Source organism: Ochotona curzoniae, unplaced genomic scaffold (genome assembly GCF_017591425.1).
Source record: "Ochotona curzoniae isolate NIBS_2020 unplaced genomic scaffold, NIBS_Ocur_1.0 scaffold_4701, whole genome shotgun sequence".
Classification (NCBI taxonomy): Eukaryota; Metazoa; Chordata; class Mammalia; order Lagomorpha; family Ochotonidae; genus Ochotona; species Ochotona curzoniae.
This window is the reverse complement of record NW_024467122.1, coordinates 34,945,955-34,969,848: the sequence shown is the minus strand read 5'-3', so window position 1 is coordinate 34,969,848 and position 23,894 is coordinate 34,945,955. Positions and strand designations below refer to the sequence as shown.

Sequence of the window (23,894 nt, the reverse complement as noted above, 5' to 3'; positions counted from 1 at the left end):
GTACCTATCTCCGAAAACTTGAAGTGTTATACTCGGATCACTGAAGAATGGTATAGGCTAAAGCAAACCATATAAAAAGGCAAAATTTTACTTTCGTAAAAAAAAAATTTTAAAGGAATTTGCTTAAACATTTATAAGAAAGTGTTTTTGTAAACTGCTTTTTAAAAGATAGAGGGCTGGCACTGTGGTTCATAGCTGATGCTCTACCTTCAGTGCCAGCATCCCATAGAGGCACTGCTTTGTGTCCTAGCTGCTTCATTTCCAACCCCAGCTCCCTGCTTAAGGCCTAGCAAAGCAATGAAGGACTGTCCAAGTCCTTGAGCCCCTGCACCTACGTGAATCCCAGAAGAAAACCCTGGCTCCCAGCTTCAGACCTGTTCAGATCTAGCCGTTTTGGCCACTTGGGGAGTGAATCAGTTGATAGATCTCTCTCTCTCCCTCTCTCTCCACATCTCTGCAAAGCCGCCTTTCAAATAAAAGTAAATAGATCTTAAAAAATAATAATAATAAAATAGGGTTGGCACCTTGGCATACTAAGTTAAGCCTTCTCCTGAAGTGATAGCATCCCATGTGGTGGCCAGTTCAGGTCCCAGCCACTCTACAATGCACCTAGAAAAGCAATAGAACATAGCCAAAGTTCTTGGGCCCATGCAGTGAAGTGGGAAACCCAGAAGCTGTTCTTGGCTCCTGGCTTCAGAGAAACCCAGCTGCAGCTGTTTTGGACCACTGTGGAGTGAACCAGCAAATTCAGGATCTCTTGACTTCTCAACCTCTCTCCCCTTCTTCTCTGTAAGTACGCCTTTCAAATAAAAATATTTAAAAAACTGAATCATTATATACAGAAAAAAAAAAACCATTCCAGCTCTTACAGAAAAAAAGCAGGAAAATCATAAGCATGAGACTGTGCTTCTAACGTTTTTATTGAGGTGGCCATTACAACAAAGTTAAGCAACTACTTACAAGCAAGTGCCTCTTATCAAAGCACCAGTTACAGTACTGGCTACTTTCCTTCGAATCCAGCTTTCCGCCCATGCATCCTGGGAGGCAGCAGATAAAGTGCCAACTGCTTGAGTCCCTGCCACCCACACTAGAGACCCGGATGACATTTCAGACTGTTGTTATTGCCTTGGCACAGGCCTGGCTATTTCAGAGTAAATAGGGGATAGATTTCTGTCATAGGAGTGTTCTCACTCTGCCTTTCAAGTAGATAAAAAATAAACAAACAATTGTAAAACTTTGTTATTTGTTTATTGTGAAACTGTTGTGAATTTGGTAGATTTACCAACTATTCTACCCAAAACTAACCATTCACTGTAACAATTCTGCTCTTGATCCCGGCTTCCTGCTAAAGCACACCCCCTAGGGATGGGGTGGAGGGGCAGCAGATGACAGCTCAAGGAGGTTGGTACCTCAAGGGAGACCTGTATTGAGTTTCTTGCCCTGGCTGCAACCTAGCTCAGTCTCTCCCATTGTGGGCCTGTAAGGAATGAATCCGTGGTGCCAGTCCTCCCTCTGTCTTTCCTTTTTTTTTTTTTTTTTCACAAAGACTAGGAAATGGCTGCCATAAGAGTTTTGTGTTGGTTTGGCTTTTGTTTTACAGAAGACAGCACATTAAAACAATGATCATTCAAGTTCAGACTAGGTGATTAGACAAAACCCTGTAGAGAATGCCAATATCCAATCATATACACAAGAACTGTAAGAAAAGAATTATGGAGGCCTAACAGAAAGCAGAAATATGGAAATGCAGTGTTCCATTAAGTTCAATGGATTGTAGTCAACTTGGAAAAGAGACTTACTTAAGTTGAGAGCTAAAGATACTCAAAACCTAATCAAATGATAAGTAAAGATAGAAATTCCAGGCTTATCAATTAAAAAGAAGTTAAATATAAATAGAAGAAAACATGATATCTCCTTTTCTGAAGTGATGAAATCATTGACTGGAGGAGGATTCTGTGGAACTGACTAGAATTTCTGACAAGAACCCAACTGCACTGGTGGTTGTGCAAACTTAACCAAGTCAAGAAGTCAACCATAAGCTTTATATGGGAAGGGAATTCCACAAGTTGTGTGGGATCACGTAATATTTTCCAACATGCAAAATACTAAAACTAAATGCAAAAAAGCTTAACAGTATGACTATTGACATGCACATTATATACACATAATGAAGTCATGGATTTGTGAGAATGCATGATATTGAGATGCTGAAAAACTCAAACTTTGACATGCCATATGCATAAGTTTAACTAATTAGATGGATAATAAATTACTTTAAAATATGAAAAAATTTAGCAAACAGGCTACTGAAGCATTTAACAATTCAATTTAAAATGTTTCAAAGTAGCTAAGTACTTGAATTTTGAAATGATAGTATAATTATTCAGACTTTTCAAATATACTTGTAAAACGTATAAAAACATTTATGTTGTGCCAGAAAAGACTGTGAACTAATGTCTGAACCTGCAATCTAAATACCTTGAATATTTAATTGAAAAACAAAAGAAAGTGTCAAGTCTTATCTCCACACACAAACTAACCCAAGGGCACTAATCATTTCTTATGTTAAAATGGAATAGAGAAGCTAGTGCTGTGGCACGGACCTCCTGGAATGCCAGCATCACACTTCAGAGAGCCTGATCAGTGCTGACTGCTCGCTCCACTGTTGATGCACCCACCAACACACCTGGCAAAACACCCAATGCTGGCTCAAGTAACTGCGACTCTGCCATTTACCTGGGAGACCTGAAAGGAGCTCCAGACTCCTGGCTTCAGTCCTGGTTCTCAGGGAGCAACCTTTCCGTGCCTTTTTCAGTTTCTAGGTCCAATTGTGTTCCTTGGCACATTTTGTCCTCCCTGAACTATTGCAAACTCTTGTTTCTGTCACCACTTGTCCTACTCCTGTGACTCTAATTCCTCCTGTTTTCTTCTTATAAGGACACAGCAGTCCTTGGCTCATGGTCCGCCCTCTCCATCTTCAAGGGCAGCAACAGGACTTAGATGTTCTCATTTGTATCCTGACCCAATTAGGAAAGTTGAAAACCCTCAAAAGCGTTTGGGACTGGATTGGTTCCACCAGGCTAATCCACATTAATCTATCTCAAAATCCTCAATTTATTCATGTCTGCCAAGTATTCTTTGTCATCTAAGGTATCATTTGCAAGTTCCACAGATTAGGGCATGCACCACCAAGGTTATTATTCAGATTTCAATATATTATAATTTTATGATTTTCACAGTAAAAGGAAAATAATTATTTAATGGAAGTACAGAAAACATATTTTCTTTCATTTGGGAAAATTTTCAACAGAGATGATTATGTAAACTTAAGTTCCTTTCCAAGTGGCTTTAAAACATTGACATGTATCATTTTTCAGGAGCCAGAGCTTACAATGTTATGATTTCCAAACCTATAATTCTTAATACTATTCCAACAGCATATTCCCAAGCATAAACTAAGTGTACAGTCATAGACACAACTCACTGCTTCCCCTGAGCATACCTGTGAATAGCTTTAGAGAATAGGAGCTATAGCTCATGTGTTATTATTTTGGGATAACATATTTTCCAAAAGCTTATCTTTTTTACTACTTACATATTTTTAAAGGAAAAATGGGTTTTCCAAATACTCAAGTATATTTGTGCACAATTTCTCTCCTTTTATATTTTAAACTATTGTTTATTATTTGAGAGAGCGGGAAAAAAAGTACGGAAAGAAACAGAGCAAGTTCCCAAGTGCTGGTTCATTCTCAAATTCCCACAAGGGCCAGAGCTAGCCCAATTCAGTGCCAGGTGTGGCAGGAACCCAAGTAACTTCAGGCATCAGCCCTGCCTGCCAGAGTCTGCCTTGGCAGAGAGCTGGAGTCAGGAGATAGAGGAGAGAATCAAACACCAGGCATTGCAATATGAAATACAGGTGTCTTAACTATGGCGCTGAGCTTGGGAAAGACCATCTACTGCCTGATCGCCCAGTACATGGCTTCACAGCCCCAAAAATAAATGAGTCAGGCGGTCCAGGACTGGTTTGCTTTTACCATTGAATCCTTTGGAAAAAAAAATATACATATATATATATCATATATATATATAAATAACAAAAGCTGTTGGTCAAAGGATAATAAAAGGCTTGTTTCAATGTATTTTAATGTATTTTTTGTAGTTTTTAGCTTAAAACTCTATTTTTTATCAGCAATTTAAAATAATTCTGAGACAAAAGGAATGCACTGAGACAAAGTGGGTATATATTCATGCCCAGTTAACTTTGTGAACTGGCTCAATTTCTCTCTATTGGTCCATCCTTACCATATGTCTGCTTTTGCTCCCTATTCTACCAAAGAATTGAATAAACTGTAGGGCATGCAAGATCTAGTTCTTCCTTCTTTGAAAAACTATGTGAGCCATTGTATTAACTTAATATTCAAAATCTCTACCCCAGATGACTACAGCACTTTCTCCATTAGTGGATGAAAGTTAACAACTATTATAGAAAAGGGCAAAGTGCCTTCCCATGCAGAGGCAGTTTTGAAGCAGATTAATTATTCCTCAGCACCTGTAACCTGGTAAAGAGAAACTAAGCATGAGAGATTGAAATTACAGCTTTTCAAGAAAAAACTCACCCCCCCACCCCCCGTGTCCTAACAGCTAAAGATGGGTGATCTCAAGATAACCCTTTTAGGGTACAGTACTTGACCAGCAGCCAACTTGTAAGCTCAGACTTCTAGTATAACTGGACAGTTCTGTTGCTTTTTATCAGCAGAAGACTACCAATTAGTCACATCAAAAAAGAACTCTCTCTGTAATTTTTCCATTGTGTTAAAGCTTCAAAGTTTTCTAATGTCTCAAAGGCAATATTTCAGGCACTTCCTAGTCAATTAGAAATAACTACTTCACTATACATTGAACAGTAGTCATTAAAGAATGAAACCTCTAGGCTGAAGTCAATTACAAGGGTGTTTTATGTCAAACCACTTACACACACACTCTCACACACACAACTGCACTTTTCATTAAGCCTGAAGATAATATCATTAGTTACAAGGGAAACATTGGTCTTAGTCCTGCACAGACACAATGCAAAGAAATGGAAAGCTTTCCAACTTGGCTAGCACTACTAATACAAACAGAAAATTTTCACCTGGCTTCTGTACAAGCAGAACTAAATTTACAGTGATGTGGATTCACTCATAATTGCCACAACAAAACAAATAAATAAAATGCACAAAAAGAAGAAAAGTGTTTTGCAAAGCATAAGTCTTTGCAAATGGGCAATACAATCACAGCTTGAAAAAAGCAACCACTAAAAGATATTTTTCTTAAGGGACCTTTATTATTTTCACAGAATCAGTGTGCTATTCAAAAACGGATCACTGATTCACACTGGGACTTAAGATTCAGTACATACACTGGTTTTGAGCCCTAACATCAACAATATAGTCATAACAATTTCTTCTTATAGAATACTTCTACTTCCACTCCTCACTAGAAGATTTTGAATCAACTTGCGTCAATTTAATTAAACACAATAATTTAACTTTTTGGGGAAAATGAAAGTGGCACATGAAAGTTTAACCATGATTTTGTTACTGGAGCATAGCGACAGCAAATTCCAAACCGATTCTGTTACAAAACAGATTCTTTATTTTAAAAACAACAACACAGAGTTGGTTTGGCAGAGACATCAACATGCTTCTTGGGACACCCAAATCTTGGGGTATCTGAGTTTGAGTCCTTGACACTATTTCCGACTGCAGTTTCTTGTCTAGATGCACTCCAAAAAGCAGTAGATGATGGCTAATATACTTGCGCTCCTGCCCCCCACCCATGTGGGAGACCTGACTTGAATTTCTTTCTCCTGGCTTCAGCCTCACCTAGTCCTGGCTGCTGCAGGCACTTGGGGAATCTACAAATGAATGAGAGATCTGTGCCCCTATTTCTTCTCCCTCTGTCTTGGTTTCTTTTCTTTCCTAATAAACAAACAAATAAAAATTTAAATTCCATGTCTTTGCTGGGGTGATAATGAGTGTCACCAAAACAGGCACCCATGTCTGACTACTAACAATATCTACAATGACAGTTCATTTCTAAAGTTCATTATTTTTATAATCAGTACAAGAGCTGGAGTGAGAGTCATTCAGTCAGTAAAAAAAAAAAAAAAATTAGAGACCTCCCACAGCAGTAGCCTCCAAAGTAACTACAATTCTCACCAACAATGAACCACAATGTGTATTTCAGATAAGGGAAGGCTTCCAAACTAAGCAAAATTTAGACTAACATAGACAATACCACACTGTCAAGGCTAAAGTGTTTTTAAATCTCAGGCAACATAATAGAAGTTTGGCAGTTCCCCGCACACACACAAATTCAAAACTCTCTATATAAATTCATGAATCCATGGTCATTCCAGTAACAATGAATTACCCAAGAGGATGAGTAAGGGTGTTGGCTTTTATTAAGTGGCTGTGTGAACTGGGGTAGATGACTGAACCTCTGTGGCCTTTGTGAGTTCCTTCTTTCACAAAATGGAGATAAGACGATTATCTCAAATGGCTGCCATTAGAATCAGAAATGATAAAAAGAAGAACAGCCTCAGACTGGCACACAGATTAATGTCAGGAAGTTTTGTTCCTGGAGGTTTCCCCCAGCTGGCCACTGTAACATGACAGCAACTGCCAGTTGAAGGTTCTTGGCCACCTTTGGAATTTTCCACAGGATCCTCTGAAACTCTATTCACCACAAACCCATGTCCTTGAAACAAACTCATCCTAAAACTCTCAAAGACACTCCTTTAAAAAAAAAAAAAAAAAAAAAAAACCTCACCTGTCACACTCATAAAACCTTCTTAGCTTATAAAAGCCCACTATTATCCCCAGCTCATTTTTTAAAATACTGAATGATCTACAGCTGTTTTCCACAAAACACTAATTGTGGTTAAGTGGTTTTGACCTCTGAGGTTACTATTCTGCAAATCTAACAAAAACTATCCTCTAAATAATGACAACTCAGTTGTTCACACGTGTGCTTGGCTGCAATAGTCCATATCAGAGATACAAAGGACACTAAGTGCAAATACTGTACCAGCTTGCACCATGGAAACTACACAGGTGGCTCAAAATGGACAGCCAAGCTCACCTTTCTGTCAACTGGGAAAATTTCCACTGTCTCACTTTAATTACTCAGTCCTGTGGCAAAAAAATCACTCTCAGATCCCAAATTCCTTCCAGTCCCTACACCATATTGTTATTTAAAACAGTGCTAGAGTTCTAGTTCTAGTTCATACAATATTACGATATTTTACGCGCAACTAATTCCCACAACCTGGTTCTTTGCCGTGAGCTGAAAACACCAGACCCAACAAGGTAGTTTAGGAGGTTTATTCCAGCAGGGCAGGAACAGGGGAACTGGAAGGGGGAGGAAGGGGACCAGAAGGAGGAGAGAGGGGAAGAGCAAAGAAGAAGAGAGATGCACCTGGGGGCCTTTTTGGTCTGCCAGGTGTGGGGGGCGGGGATTGGGAGGGTTTGAGGGCAGGCCCCAGGGATTAGTGCCTGGGGATGATTGGTGAGTGGGCGGAGTTGGGGAAGGGGCTGGGAGATTAGGGGTAAGGTTCTCAGGTGGAATGTCAGGTTACATCTGATTGGTGGATGGCCGGACTGGCACGAATTTCCTGAGCTGTGAGGAAGAAGAAATGGCGCAGGGTCCAGGGTGGGATACTGGAATAAGTCCTTACACATATGCCTATGTGTGCTCCTCACTGAAGTTTGGTCACAAGGTCCTAGATTCCAAAAGGAAAACATCCATTTCTAGTTATTCTAAGAATTCACGGTGCCAAAGCCCTACTTAACCAGGAGTCCAACATCATTTCTCAATAAACTGAACAGTTAAATGAAGAAGGGTGATGAGAAATGTTCACACCTCATTGATTTTTTTTGAAGTATCCTGAATTAACATTTGACCAACAGTACAGATTGATAGCATAAGTCAATCAAATTCCCTGGAATTTGGTTCAAGATCCTGACTTAGAATTGAAACCCTGGTCTCTGACAATTACCAATTCAAAACAAAGAGCCAGTTCCATAATCATTCACTCTTTATTATACCATTAATTAGAATGATTGAGACAATTTAGGAAAAGGTTTTGATTTTCTAATTTACCCAACACCAACAGTTTAAAAATCTTCAAAAATACCTTACTCTAATGGGTTAGTTCTTACTACTTATTAATGAAAAACAGGTTGGTTATTTAAAAAGTTCGAAATTACAATTACATGGCTGAATATAATTTTCAAACAAAAAAATCTTAAAGTCAACCTAAATTATTTACAAAAAAAAAATTAAAAGTAACACCATTTAATGGTGTATGTACTTCATATCTGAGTAAATTAATGTGAAAATTGTTTCTGCTTGTGATATAACAGATTGGGCCTTGAGTACAATCTTTTATATTCTTTTTATTCTACTGTTTGTAAAAAAGAAAACGCTCTTGGAACCAAAGCCTGGAGCCAGGAAATTCTTCCAGGTCTCCCACACGGATGCAAGGTCCCAAGGCTTCGAGCCGTCCTCTACCGCTTTCCCAGGCCACAAGAAGGAAGCTGGAAACGAAGCGGAGCATCTGGGATACAAACCAGCGCCCATATGGGAACGCAGTGCATGCAAGGTGAGGACTTCAGCCACTCAGCTATCATGCCGGGCCCTAGGCATGACATTTAATGCATGTCACAGCCCCTCCAACATCTGGTTAAAATGAAATAATGAAATAAACACAGTACAACCTTATATGGATTAATTTTAAAAAGTGTTTCATAAAATCAAGAATAATTATTCCCAATCTGTACATTGTAGTTTTTATGAAAGATTTTTAAAAAAAAAAAAACAAACAGAAGAGAAGAGTTTATTGAAAGGCAAATGGATAGTACATGTTCAGGCATGAATGCAGATAAGATTTTTTTAAAGAACAAAATAATATATTGCCCAAACACTGAGGTCTTAAATGTTCTATATACATATCTTACTTCATCCCAGCTGCCTTTCAAGACAAATTCCATTTGCTTTTTATGCAGAAGAAATTTGAGGCTTGGATAGAGAGCTAAGTAACAACTAGAAAAAAACAAAGCCAAGAATGAAAGCTGGATCATTTTCTTCCAAAAGCCTGTGGTTTTAAGGTTTTACATAGACTAGTCTACTGCTGTGCAACTAGACAGTCAGTGGCATAAAAGACAGTTCTTTCCTATGATTAATAGTGACATTTAAAAGTTGAACCAAGGGATAATGAGTTAATGAGAGACAGATCATATAGCTGAAAAAATGGCATTCAAGTATCTAATGGGTTATCACAGAAAACCTGTTAAGTCTTTAATATCCAAAACACATTAACAATTCACATAACTCAATAGTAACAAAACAAATAACCTAATGTTACAATGGGCAAAAGACCTACTCCTTTCTCAAAAGGCCCTGTAGTCAACTGGTACATCTTAACATGCTCATCATTACTAAACATGAGAAAAATGAAAATTAAAGTCATCAGGAGATAATCACCTCTTCTCAGTTAGGAGCACTATTATAAAAAATATGAAAGGTTGGGACTGGCGCGATGGCACAGTGGTTAATGTCCTTGCCTTGCACACGCCAGGATCCCATATGGGCGCCAGTTCTAATTCCGGCAGCCCCACTTCCCATTCAACTCCCTGCTTGTGGCCTGGAAAAACAGTCAAGGATGGCCCAAAGCCTTGGGACTCTGCACCCCTGTGGGATACCCAAAAGAGGTTCCCTGATCCTGGCTTTGGATCGGCATAGCACCGGCCATTGCACTCACTTGGGGAGTGAATGATCGGACGGAAGATCTTCCTCTCTGTCTCTCCTCCTCTCTGTATATCCGCCTTTCCAATAAAAATAAAATAAATCTTTAAAAAAATATATGAAAGGTATTAGTGAGGACATGAAAAAAATCCTTTTTGGTAGGAATATAAATTTGTGTGTCCATTTTGGAAAACCATATGGAAGTTCACCCAAAAGTTTGGAAACAGCTGGAAAATGACCTCCCATGCCCCTACGGGGTTTACAGTGAAAGAAAATGAAACCAGGATGTTGAGGAATCTGTAATTAACTACAACATCATCTACAATAGCCAAAAAATGGATTCAACCACAGCATCACTCAACTGATGAATGCATAAAGAAAATGTGATTCATATATGCACATATATGTAATGAAATATTATTCAGTCTTTAAAAATAACGAGATTTTACCATTGCAACAAGAATGAACCTGAAAGACATTATGGTTAAGTGAAATAAGCCAGACACAGAAAGACAACTATTGGGCCCAGTAGGATAGCCTAGTGACTAAAGTCCTCACTTTGCATGCGCCAGGATCCCATATGGGTGCCAGTTTGTATCCCAGATGTTCCACTTCCCATCCAGCTTCCTGCTTGTGGCCTGGGAAAACAGTCAAGGATGGCCCAAAGCTTTGGGACTCTGCACCCCTGTGGGATACCCAAAAGAGGTTCCCTGATCCTGGCTTTGGATCGGCATAGCACCGGCCATTGCACTCACTTGGGGAGTCAATTATCGGACGGAAGATCTTCCTCTCTGTCTCTCCTCCTCTCTGTATATTCACCTTTCCAATAAAAATAAAATAAATCTTTAAAAAAAAAAACAGTAATGTCTCTTTTGTTAAAAAGATACGTAGCAGTCTACAATACCATTTATTGTGTACACTCACATATTTCACTCATATTTTCATTCTCATATTCATACTTTTAGTTCATTAAGCATAGATGTGGGAAATGTGGCTGTAACAATTGAGAAAGAAGTATTCAAATAATCTTAAAATTGTGCCCAAATACAAGCAATAAATTCAATAAATTTTTCATTACACAAATTTACTCAGAATAGATGCCAATAAACCAATGAAGGGTACGTAATATTTTTCACTTTTCACCAAAACAAAGTGAACAAAATTCCTGAATGATTTCATATTTAGAAACCTAAGCTTCATACTTGCCAACACTGTTGAGCTGCTAGACCAACTGACTAAAGCCGAATGAAACCTTTAGCAAATATGGAAAAAACCTTATAGGAAACTATAAATATGAAAAGGCATGACTATTTCTGAATATGTGGTGCTGTGACACTTTCTCTTACCTTAATGACTCTGAATTCTGAGGTTTGTAATGACCTTAGGGACACATCATTGAAGACTTTGTATACTTCATTATTCTTGCATCTGAGCGAGTCAAGAATAAATTAAACTACATAATGTCAATTTTTTGCTGCCAAATAACTCCAAATGTCATCATCATTAATGGTTTCCACTGGTACCCAACTAGTTAGTTGACAATATCACAAGAATTCCAGGGGAGAATTTTACCTACTTTCATAGTCAAAAAAAATTTGAATATATTTGTGAGCAAAATAATTATGTTCTTTGCATCTGATTCCATCAATATTAAAGAGAAAAAAATAATGCCTTCATTTTTAATGTTTTTTCTCTTCGAATTCATGCTAACATGTAAGTGGTTGTAATCTCATTTTCAAAATTTCTCTAAATTAATGCTATCTTTAAAACCATGTTCATCTAGGCTTAGATCTTTCAGACTGACAACTGAAGGAGGTTAAAGGCCATCAGGATAAATTATCTCCAAAATATAAAAGCAAATATAAAAATAAGACCATAATCCAACTTACCCACTTTTAATCTAGTCTGATATCAACAATGCTGCCTTGATTACTATACTAGCTTCTTTAAAAAAAAAAATTTTTTTATTTATTGGAAAGTCAGATATACAGAGAGGAGAACAGGCAGAGAGGAAGATCTTCCGTCTGATCATTCACTCCCCAAGTGAGCACAATGGCCAGTGCTTTGCCGATCCAAAGCCAGGAGCCAGGAACTTCGTCCAGGTTTCCCACATGGGTGCAGAGTCCCAAGGCTCTGGGCTGTTCTCCACTGCTTTCCCAGGCCACAAGCAGGGAGCTGGATGGGAAATGGAGCAGCCGGGATTAGAACCGGCGCCCATATGGGATCCCGGGGCGTTCAAGGTGAGGACTTTAGCTGCTAGGCCACGCCACCGGGCCCTATATTAGCTTCTTAAGAAATATGTGTTTTAGTACTGATCAAATGTTTCCTGAAGAAATTCTGTAAGATTCAGGTAGGCTATTTCAACACTCAACTAGTTCTAACATTTACTCTCTTTCATAAGGCAAGGGGAGGATAATGTTACTCAGGTCTATGGCTGTATTTTTTTTAATATTATAACTTAATTATATATTGAGATGGCTAAGATAACAAAAATACCTTTGCTAATAACCAAGTGTGTCAGTCAATAAAGATTCAGAATCAGGAGTGGGGAAGCTTTCTACTAATAATAGTCATTTGCACATTTATAACATCATTTGCAGACCATACAAAGTTACCAACTTAAAATTTAGCCTGGTATAGATTTACTGACTTTCTTATATTTTATTTTTTTAAAGATTTATTTTTATTATTTTTTTTATTGGAAAGGCGGATATACAGAGAGGAAGATCTTCCGTCCGATGATTCACTCCCCAAGTGAGTGCAACGGTAGATGCTATGCCGATCCGAAGCCAGGAGCCTCTTCCGGGTCTCCCACGCGGGTGCAGGGTCCCAAAGCTTTGGGCCGTCCTCGACTGCTTTCCCAGGCCACAGGCAGGGAGCTGGAAGGGAAGCGGGGCTGCCGGGATTAGAACCAGCGGCCATATGGGATCCCGGGCGTGCAAGGCGAGGACTTAACTACTTGCGCCACCGCGCCGGGCCCGATTTACTGACTTTCAAAACCTGCCAGAAGTTGCCTTGGCAAGAACAGATAAAATGACTCCGTAGGCATATACAGCCCATGAGCTGGACATTCCCCATCCCTCACAGGTGATTGACAATATCACTAATTGTGGACATATTTACCATGTAGAACACTTAATATTAGATAAAGTATTATAATACATTAAAGACTTACAGCTCTTTTTAAATTACTTGCATGGGGTCATTGAAGATCATTCATTCACACATTTAACACCTATATATAATCATCTTCCCCCTCAAAAGAGCCATAATAATTGACAAAAATAAAGTTAAATCTCCTTTAGTAGTTTTAACTTTAAAAAAAAATTTATTTGAGGAGCATAAAGAGGAAGAAATAGTTTGAGACAGTGTACCCAACTGCTGGTTCACTCCCCAATGCTGCTACAGACAAAGACTGAGTCAGGCCAAAACTGGGCACCAAGAGCTCTGCCCAGACTCCCACAGGCAGCCATCTCCTGCTGAGTCTCAGGGCACATGGAGCTGGGTACTAAGAGCCCCATCCAGGCTCCCACAGGCAGCCATCTCCTGCTGAGTCCCAGGGCACATGGAGCTGGGTACTAAGAGCCCTGCCCAGGCTCCCACAGGCAGCCATCTCCTGCTGAGTCCCAGGGCACAAAGCTAGAAGCTGGAATCAAAAGCACAGCCAAACATGGAATTCAAGCACCCTCACACGACAGGCAGGCCAAAAGCCTCTTGACCCTTAACAATTGTGATACAACTGGGGAAACTGAACTTTCACTCTCCTCAAGTATGGGGCCAAGCTTTTCAACTTTATTAATAATTTTCTAAATCTGTAGCATCACCATCCTACACACTATAGTTCCATTCATTCAAATTTATCTCAGTCCTCAATCTAATGACTCACATTAATTCATGTATTTGTCAAAACAGCAAACCATTCAAGTGTTTCCAGTCCAAACTCTGCAAGGTTGGCTATTTTAACTTTCCTATATCAAGGGAATAATAATCTCCTTGCCAAAACTGGTAAATGACATATACCATCAAGAAAAAGGCATCCAGTCTCTGCACTGCTAGCATAATGTAGAGTTCCTTTTATGGACTGTGGGATACATGATGAAACCCTATTTTTTAAACCAGCAATACAAAATGTAAAACAGTAAGTGGAGACTATATATATAAATACTAAGATTTTTCAAAAAACCACCTAAGCCCTTTAATAATACACTCTATGTAAAAATGCATTACCCATGTGCATATACTACATAACTCCAATATTATCCTCTTACACAGTTAAATCTGAAAAAATAAATTTTAATATCGACAGTATTAGAATATTAGAATCATTTAATGAAAAGGCAAATTTATATTTCATCTTCAAACAAGAAATCAGTAATCATACAATATGCCCAAATATGAAATTAGAAGAAAAAAACATCTGTATATGTCTATCATTCAAGCAGCATCCTTAACCTAAAAGCATTTTGTTGTTCAACAGGCATTAGGTTGGTCAATCAGTTAATTACTTCCAGCTTTCTCAATCTGTTTAGCAGTAGAGTAACTCGGGTCAACAATAAAAGAATAAATTATACTGCAACTGGTAAGAAAACAATGTACAATTAAGAAAATGAAACAATTACATGCCAAATGCTATTCTGAAATCAATGCATTAACTTGCATTAACTTCTTTAATGAGTAGTGAGCTATCTTTTAGCAAAATCTCACCAGGCAGGGGATGCAGTTTTTAACACCAGCATCCCATATGATAGCCTTGGTTCCAGTCCCAACCATTCTGCTTCCGGTTGAGCTTCTTGCTAATCTGCCTGGGAAAGAAGCCAAACACAGCCTAAGTTCTTAGTCCTAATGCCACCAACATGAGAGATCTGGAAGGAGTTCCAAGCCTCCAGCCTGGCACTGTCCTAGTTGCTGTGGCCAGCTTAGAGAGTGAAACAGCAGACAGAAATTCTTTCTCCCCATTATTCTGTCACTTTGCCTTTCAAATAAATATTTTGTGAAAAAAAAAAAAATTCGATCTAATTTCTTCAGCCAGAAAGATGAGTGTGCAAAGTGAAACTAGATGTCAGGAGCTTTAGAGATGTTTTTATTCAAGTAAACTCAGGATTACTTCTAATAAGGAATAGTCAAAACAATCAGTTAATAATTTCATCACACATTCCTAAATTGATGCTGCTTGTATTTTTTTCAGAAGTGTGCATGAATGAAAAACAGAATATGTAGGGAAAAAAATACCATGAAACCAAGGAAATTCTTCCTTTGGAATGCTGTTCCTTGCTTCAAAACAGTATCTTCTCAGACTCCAAATTCAAGGTTCCTTTGATAGCAGAAAGCAAAAGTGTTTCAAAATTAGGTTCAATACTGTCATTATTTTGTTACCTTCCTGAAAACAAGAATCATGTACAGGAAATAACAGAACACATATCTTTGTATTCACCCAGGCTTCAGTGTTACATATTTGTAAAGTAAATACATAATAAAACCCTCAGCCAACATTTCACAAAAAGAATAACAACTTATATATTAACACAATGTTACATACAAAAAGGTTAGACTTATCAAAAATTAAAATTAAAAATTATATATATTATATGTTTCATATACATAATGATTTAGTTATTATTAAGTATCATCCAGGGCCTATTAGCCTATTATAAAATTCTTTTTTTCCGAATCATCATCAAAATTTTCAAGTATAATCATACACTGGCTACTTTTTAAATTCATGTATTTTTAAAAAAATTATATCCTAAATTCTAAAAGACAATAATAAGTCAAAGATCAGTGTCTCCAGGACAGTATATCTCATGTTCAGCCTGGCTGTAATTCAGTCTCTCATCTCATAGAAAATGTCCCAAAAATATTACTGAAATCAACCAAATTTCCTTCTACTACTTCTGAACATATATACCACTATGGTCTATGTTAGAATTTAAGGAGCTCCTGAACAAATTACATTCAAAACCTCTTGACACAGTATGAAGAAATACAGGGTGAAGGTTTGGAAAACCAGGAAAACCTTCTATCGTAACTCCAGGTGACTCTAGCCTGTATTAAGAGTTGTAACTGTCATTGGCTCCCTTTGCATATTCAGTTCTTCTCTCCCTTTCCCTCAAGCTTTCTCTCCCTCTCCTTTCTGTCATTGGTCCTCTTGGTTAATGTCTAAATAGAGTATGTGAAGAAGAATAGAAATAGACAACGAAAGGACCTCTCCTCACTTCCACATGGGCGCATTCCGCCATGCCTACTGTCATCCAGCAGAGATTGTTGTTAGCATGTAATGGAGTCTCATGGGCCATTCTGGTTGGGGTAATAATGTATCCTGAAATAGTAAACAGAATATAGAAAATGCTCTGTCTACAGCCAAAGCCCAGAACATATTTACTTAGTATTTTGCACATAATTCTCCAATTCACATATCTAAATCTGTTTGCCATAACCTTCCAAAAATCAAAATGACCCCTTTCTCTTGGCAATCTCAAGCAAATGTTTCAAAGTTGTCTTTCAAGAAAGAAAACTTACCAGAATAATTCAAAAGCAAAGGGCTGCCCCTTTAGAAATTAATTGTCAGGCTTGCTAATGTTCCCTTTCCAGGTCTCTCCCCCAGTCTTGGCTCCAATTCTAAGCAGCCAAACCAACTCCAGTTTTCTCTCTGTCGTAACATTTTTGGTATTCTAAAGCATCTTCCACACAGCACATCCATCTTTCAGATGTTCTTGGTAGGACAACTCCATGAGAAGAGTACTGAGGTTTCTAGTAATTTGAGTTCATTTTAATGTCAAGGCCTTCTCATAATCACACCTTCTCTAAATACCACAGTCCCTATCCTCAGCCCACTGAAATTCAGCGGTGCCCATAACCCACTCCCTTGCACTCACGTCACTCTCTCTAAATAATTTCCCAGTTGGCGGCAAGTGAGACTACCAGGCCTCCCTCTACGCAAAATCCTACTCCCAATTTCTTAAACTCTCTTCATCAACTCTATCAAGGGGAGAGAGACAGAGACAAGAATGTGTGTGTGTGTGTGTGTGTGTGTGTGTGTGTGTGTGTGTGTGAGTGTGTGAGTGTGTGTGTTTAAAACATGGTGGATGAGAAAGTCTGTTCACATTTGACTCCACTTGAATATTTTGTCACATCACTTGCTTTAGATAGCCCTTATCTATATTCCTGCTAAGCTGTAGTCCTTCTATTTTCCACTTGGTAAACTTTATTTCCTGATGCCTTAAACCTGACTATAAAGTAAATATTAACTGTTATCACAAAAAGTAAAAAAAAAAGGGGGAGGGCAGGAAGGGAGAAAGAAAGGGAAGGAACAAAGTATCATTACATCCTTAGATTTGCAGTATGAATGATATTAAAATTTCCCTTTACATTAATTCAAAAAGCAAATTAAAAGGAGGAAAAAACCCTTCACACTCTAAAAGTTAAAAAAATGCAGTGCTGCATTTGAGTGAGCCCTAGCAGAGACGCAGTGGCCACGGTCTCAGCAGATAAAGCTCTCACTCCCTAGGGGAGAGTTCTGTTCACCCACAAGGCACAGTCCTTGACACCGAGGGACCTGCACGCCCTGGGATGAACTGTGTCTCTTCCACAGAAGCTGCCAACAGCTGAAGATTACACATGTGAAGTAAAATGTCACTCCTTTCACTCAACAAAACTTGCTGGCTCTTAGGGTTATCTATGTCTGGTCTTCAGAACTTTCACAACTTCCTAGATTAATGATTCCCACCCCCCCTCCACCCCTCCGAGGGACTTTCCTAAATGTACCTGAGCTCAGTGAGTCACAACTCAAAAGCCTCCAGGTTTGGCAAACACCTTTCAGAGAGCCTAAAGAGAGCAATTAATGACTATTCGAGAGATCATTGCTAGGCAGTGCTGGCCAGACCTTCAGGACTGAAATTCTTTTAGTGACCTCTCTCTCTGCCCCTCCCCCAAACGCTGGCTGTTTTTACTAAGAAGACTAGTGCCACCATTCCCCCCCCCCCACCTGCAGACACCCTCATCACGGCTTTCCTGCCAATATCCCACCAGAGGGCTACAAGACAACCTGAAAAAGCAGACTAGAACCGTACACGGAGGTGGGCACCCTGAGTCCTGCCGGGTGGCCTGGTCAAGGATCAACGGCGCTTTTCTCACATGCTTTTTGTAGTCCCTGTCTAGAGTCCCACTGCCTCCGAACCAAGAGCACACAGCCTCCTGGGTACTACTGCACATCACCCCACCACGTCAATGTTCCAGTCACTGTCCCAGGAATGACAAAGAAGCTGCAACTTTGTGGTTCTGCCTTTGGAAATGTCCCCATGCTCTTACAACGTTTGGGACCAAAAGACCAGAAGGACTTGGGTCACTGGGGGTCTGGTCACTTGTTTGCAAAACTGGCCTAGTCAATCATCCTCTCTTAAACACCCAGTTGACAGGTGAGAAATTCCTCGGTCCCAGGTCACTGCAGGAACTCCTCAGCAGCAGTGTGGGCTGGGACACAGGTCTGGAGAGGAAAAGAGTGGTGTTTAAACCTTAGAGTTCTTCCTGGGGGTGAGGGGACACTCCGGGCCGGGCAGGCGGGAGGTCCCCAATTCCAGGAATGCACTGGTCCAGGCTCTGCAGGGAAGGAAAGGGGGTGGGGGAGCCAACAAGTCCCTAGAGGACGGCGAAGTGCTTCCAGGACAGGGCAAGATGCGTGGAAATGTTCCAGGACGGATGAACAAGAGGACACAGACCGGCGACAACTCGGGGACTGGAAAGGCAAGGGGCGAGGGGAGGACAAGGCAACAAGAAAAGCAGTGCCTCAGGCGCCGGCTTCCAAGCCCAGCCGGCCGGTGCCAGTGCCTTCCCGAGCCCCGGAGAGATTGGCTCCTGCCGAACCCCCTCTGCCGGAAAGTTGGCAGCCAGGTCCGGGAGGGCAGCGTCCCCCCCCCCCCCAGCACGGCGCGGCCGGGAGGCCGGGTGGGAAGCGGAGCGGCGTCCTACCTTTTGGTCGACGATGGAGCAAGCCATCTCGCGGACGTGCGCCAGGCTGTAGTCCCCGGACGAGTCCTGCAGCAGTAGCACCGGCTCGCGGCTCAGGCCGATCTGCAGATGGAACGAGATGCCCCCGGTCGGGGCCGCGAGCGGAGCTAGGAAGGGCGCGGGCCCCGGCCCCGACCCTGGCACCAGCGCGGCGGCCGCTGCGGCCGCGGCTGCCGCCACAGGGAGCAGCGGGCTGGGCGGCCGCAGGAGCGGAGGGGCGCTCATGGCTCGGTGGGGTAGCAGAGCCGGGCAGCCGAGGGCGGGGACCGAAAAGTTGTTTTTGGTTTTGTGTGTGTGTGTGTGTGTGTGTAGCGGCGGACCAGCGAAGAGCTTCTTTCTCTGAGAGCCGAGACGGAAAATAAAAAACTTTCCGGAAAAGTCTCGGCGCTGGGGGGAGGGTGAGGGGGATGAGGAGCGGGAGGGGTAGAGGAGGGCAGGGAAAATGGCCGAGGCGGGAGGACGGCACCGCCGGGAGGACGGCACCGCCGGGAAAGCAGCCACCGCGCGGGGGAGGCGCCGCCGCTGTAGCCGCGGCCGAGGAGCAGCCGCCGCGGCGCGTGAGGGGCCCGGGGCTGCGGGTCGGCGCGGCCGGGCGGGGCGGCCGAGGGGGCGCGAGGGGCGGGGACGCGAGCTGGGGGCGGGCCCTCGGAGCCGCCACCCGGCGGGCGCCGGAGCCGCAGGAGCCGCGAGCCACAGCGGCCGGCCGCGGGGTGCCGGGTCTCTGCTCCTTCGGCCCGAGGTTCCCGGGGGGCTGCCCTGAGCCGGGACGAGCGTGGGTCGGAGCGAGTGGCGGGAGCTCAGAAGCCACCCCCCCCCTCCAGGCGGGAACTCCGCTGTCCGCCGGCCCGGGCCGCCCAGACTGCTCGTCCTGAGGAGACGGGGCGCACCTCCTCAGCCGGGGCCTCTGAGAGCGCCCCAGTCAGTCAGTCAGTCCCCCTCCCCACGGTCCCCGCTGCTCGTCTTGAGGCGCCGGGACTGCGCGACTTCCACAAAGTAAGGCGACTTGGGCTGTAACTCGGTGATAACGAACCCTCAGCGTGAGGTTTCCTTTCGGAGCCCTGTGGGGAAGATGAAAATAGCGGAGCCGGGGGAAGCCGCCTGGCAAGCCCCGCGCCCTCCGGGAGCCCCCGGCAGCCCTGGGGTGTGACTAGAGAAGGGTAGGAAGCCGGGCCGCGGTTATCCACCGTGAGTGTGCGTGAGTGTGTCACACACTGAAGTCCAACCCCACCTACCCCACCCCAGGCCCCGAGGCCCCAGACAGACACAAGCAGCTGAACTCAGGAGAAGGCCCCTTTGGAATGGACGTGGCCGTCCGCAGAAGGGCGTGGGGCAGGGCTGCTGCGGCCTCTTGCTCGTTCTGTGCCTGCAGCTTCTGCTGTGGAGCCCCCAAAACAGTTGTCTCTCCTTGTCTGACAGTCTACAGTGCACCTGACAGGAGTGATGCTGCCAGCTCCTGCTCTGCGCCATCCTGTCGCCAGCACCTCCAGAGAGCTTGGGCACAGCCTGCACCCCCCTACCCCCCCACCCCCCGACGTGTTCCTTGCTGTTGTTTGGGCTGGGGGTGGGAGACCGGCTTCCCAGTCTCATGAGGTGACAATTTGAGCTTTATCTTCCCCTCCCACGAGAGTGGGTTTCAAGGGTCCAGCCCTCGTTGGGATCCTGTTCCGTGTCATGTTCTACTATCGTCGTTCCCAGTGCTCCATAATCTTTGAATAAGAGTCATCCCATGTTCATGTCGCAGTTGCCCAAGCACTTTATGTAGCCAGCAGGGTCTTGTTTCTATGCTTCCCTGCACACGCATGTGCCAACATACCTAAGCAGTCTAGTATGTATGCTTTCCTTCCTGGTGGGTGACATGTTTAATTTTTTTCTATTGTTTTGCCATGCTGCTCTGGTCAGAGATACTGCAAGGCAGCTTTCCTTAGAACTCGGTACCCAGTGCAGGTGTTGCAACCATGTGCATCCCCAGCTGTGTCGCTCACCGCTGTAGAACAGATTTGAATTTATTCTGGATAGGGTGATTTGTTAAAGTCTGTTGTGTATGTTGGTGCTTCCCCCGTTTACTTCCTTAGGAGGTAAACCTATTCATTTTCTTAATGTGCCGGATACACTCTGCTAAGCCAGGAGAATAGATGGATTCTTCTTATGAAATATTCCTGAGTTCTCTAGAACTTTTTTCTTCTAATATCAGGGGAAAAAAATTTAAAGATTTTTTTTCCTCAGAAATCTAAATAAAGTCAATATCCCACAATTTCCTGTTACCACAATTTTCTATTACCTGGTCAGAGGAACTTATGAAAAAGCTAGTTTCATTATGGATTCAGAAGAGCAGGAGTTATTCATGCTTTGTAGATATCACAGCTGGGTCCCACAGGGGTGTCCCCAAAGTGTTTCAGCTGTCAAGCCAGCTGTAACAGATCACATTGACAGGAACAGTAAAGGTAATCAGGATTGTTTCTGATAGTCACAATTACCACGAATGAAAATAATGCCATAGTAAAAAAGAGTGAGGAGGGGCGTAGTGGAGGGGCTGGAACAAAGGGCACTGCTTTGGAAGTCAGTGTAACACAAGCTTTCAGTGAGTTTACACTTGAGCCAAAACCTATTTGGTGGGAAGGGACCACCCATGGAAGCTCTGTGATAATAACAGTCTACACATAAAGAATAGACACTGCAAAGACTCGAATTCAGGAATGTACTTGGCATTTTCAAGACACAGGAGAATGGGGCAAGTGCATGAGATGAGGTCAGAACTGATGGAAGCCAGATTATCAAGGGTCTTGAAGGCCATGGCAAAGCACTCATTGTAATTCAACACTCCTGGGAGGTTTTCAGAGATGAGATTTGATTAGCATATTTTTAAAGATCACTCTGGCTTCTGTGTGGGACACATTGTAAACGTAAAGAGTAAAAATGGAGAGGTCAGTAGGAGACAGTTGGTGGCATCCTAATCGAAGACTTGGGGCACTGTGGTTGTCCTGTAGGTTAGACACGGAAAGGTTCAGGATGCATTCCAGAAGCGTAACTCAAGGTCTTGCTGATGTATCAGATTCCTGGAAGGGAGAAAACAAAAGTGACCTGAGTGAATGGCTTGGATGTTTCTGAACACAAGGCCTACCAGCGGTGGCCATTGGGAAGAAAGAGAACAAGAAAGAAGCACCTTTTGGGGGAGATACAATTTATATTTGCTGAGCTTGACATGCCTCTAGATATGCACTAGAAACGCCAGCTGGAGCTGTATATTTGGACCAGGAATTCAGGAAAAGAGAAAAGGCCATGGATACATTTGGAAATCATCAGTAACGTGAAAGCATTTCCAGGTGTAATTAGATGAAATCTCAAGAGAGAGCTCAAAAACCCTCATTATGAATGTGACATTTACATGAACTTGGGTACAGAAGGAAAACCACTAAATAACTCTTTGGTACACTATGACTTATAATTCATATGAAATTTTTCTGAAGAGTTAAAAATATTTATAGTAGAAGCAAGGGAAGAAACAAAAAAGAAAGCCTATTGTTTTAAAATATTTTTTAAGCTGCTGAAATGTTGGGGCTGGTGTAGTGGTGGATCAAGCTCCCTGCTAATACCCTTAGAAAGAGGCAGAGAATAGTCCAGTATTTTGGGCCTCTGGACCCATGCGGCAGACCATGAAGAAGCTCCAGGCTCCCACCTTTGGACCAACCAGCTTTGGCAATTGTGCCCATTTGTAGAATGAATCAGCAGATGGAAGATCTTTCTCTCTGTCTTTCCCTCTTTCTCTCTGTAATGCTGAATTCCAAGTAAAACAAATAAATCTTTTTTAAAAAAAGATGCTGAGATATTGCCTAATGCAAAAGAAAAAAAAACATTAAAACCATTATGGCTTGGGCCTGGCACGATAGCCTATTGGCTAAATCCTTGCCTTGCACAAATCGAGATCTCGTATGGGTGCCAGTTCATGTCCCCACTGCTCCACTTCCCATCCAACTCTCTGCCTGTGGCCTGGGAAGGCAGTGGAAGATGGCCCAGAGCTTTAGGATCCTGCAGCCACATGGGAGACCCAGAGAAGGCTCCTGGTTCCTGGATTCGGATCAACTCAACTCCAACCAGTACAGCCACTTGGGGAGTGAATCAGCCGGTGGAGGATGGCCCAAATTCTTGGGACCTTGCAGATCTTTAATGACTTTCTAGTTATTCATAGAAAACCTAAGCATTTAGGAGAATATCAGTAAATGATAAATATAATTCCAGGATGTTCTTGCTTTTCCTTGAGCACTACAAATTGTGTACGTGAGGAAAAAGGTAGAAGGACAAGCAGAAAGATGGATGACTAATCTGTAAGACAAATATCTTAATAGTTTTAATTTAAAATATTTAGCTCAGAGACAGTGAGAGTTCCTAAGCAATATTTCATTCCCCAGATTCCTCCAATGGCAAAAGCTGAGCCAAGGAAAATCTGAGAGCTGGAAACTGATTGTGGCTCTTCCACCTGAGAGGCAGGAAGCACTGCCATTATGACCCTTGCCTCAGGGTGCTTATTAGCAAGTGTGTTGTTTTGTTTTGTTTTTATCTTATCTCTTTTTTTTACTTATTATTATTATTATTATTATTATTATTATTATTATTTTCTGAATAGTTCCATAGGCCCTGGGATTTCCCTTACCCCCTTCTCAATCCCCGCCTCCCACAGAGTTCCTTTCTATGATTACTATAGTATAGTTCTTCGTAAACAGTCATATGTCCATCACTGCGAGCATGAACAATGGCAGAGAGTCTAGCATTCTATTGTCAAGCTAGAGTAAACAGTTTCGTTGGGAGTCCATCTTTGGTCTGGAAGTAGAGATGCATTGTATCCTCACACCTAGAAATGATAGTCTCCATTACACAGTTACTATACATCCCCTTAAATGAAAAGCCATGACAAAATTCAGCAACAGGAAGAAAAATAGAAATTTAAAATGCGTTGAACTTAAATAACATGCTATTTGATATGATAGTCTCCATTATACAGCTACTGTACATTCCCTTAAATGAAAAGCCACAAAACAAAATCAACAACAGAAAGAAAAAAAAATTAACAACACCATGAAGTTAAATAACATGCTACTGAATGACTAATG

At 42.0% G+C, this 23,894-nt stretch overlaps 1 protein-coding gene across 2 annotated transcripts in view; it reads right to left on the bottom strand.

Annotated features, from left to right (window-relative positions):
* PRKD1 (protein kinase D1) overlaps nucleotides 1-19,022 on the bottom strand; it is a 280,136-nt gene extending 261,114 nt beyond the window's left edge. For both annotated transcript variants that reach the window (XM_040968763.1, XM_040968764.1), the window contains exon 1: nucleotides 18,754-19,022. In XM_040968763.1, the coding sequence (XP_040824697.1) occupies nucleotides 18,754-19,017 (264 nt within the window). In that variant the 5' untranslated portion in view covers nucleotides 19,018-19,022. The remainder of the gene's footprint in view (nucleotides 1-18,753) is intronic.
* Nucleotides 19,023-23,894: the final 4,872 nt, after the last annotated feature.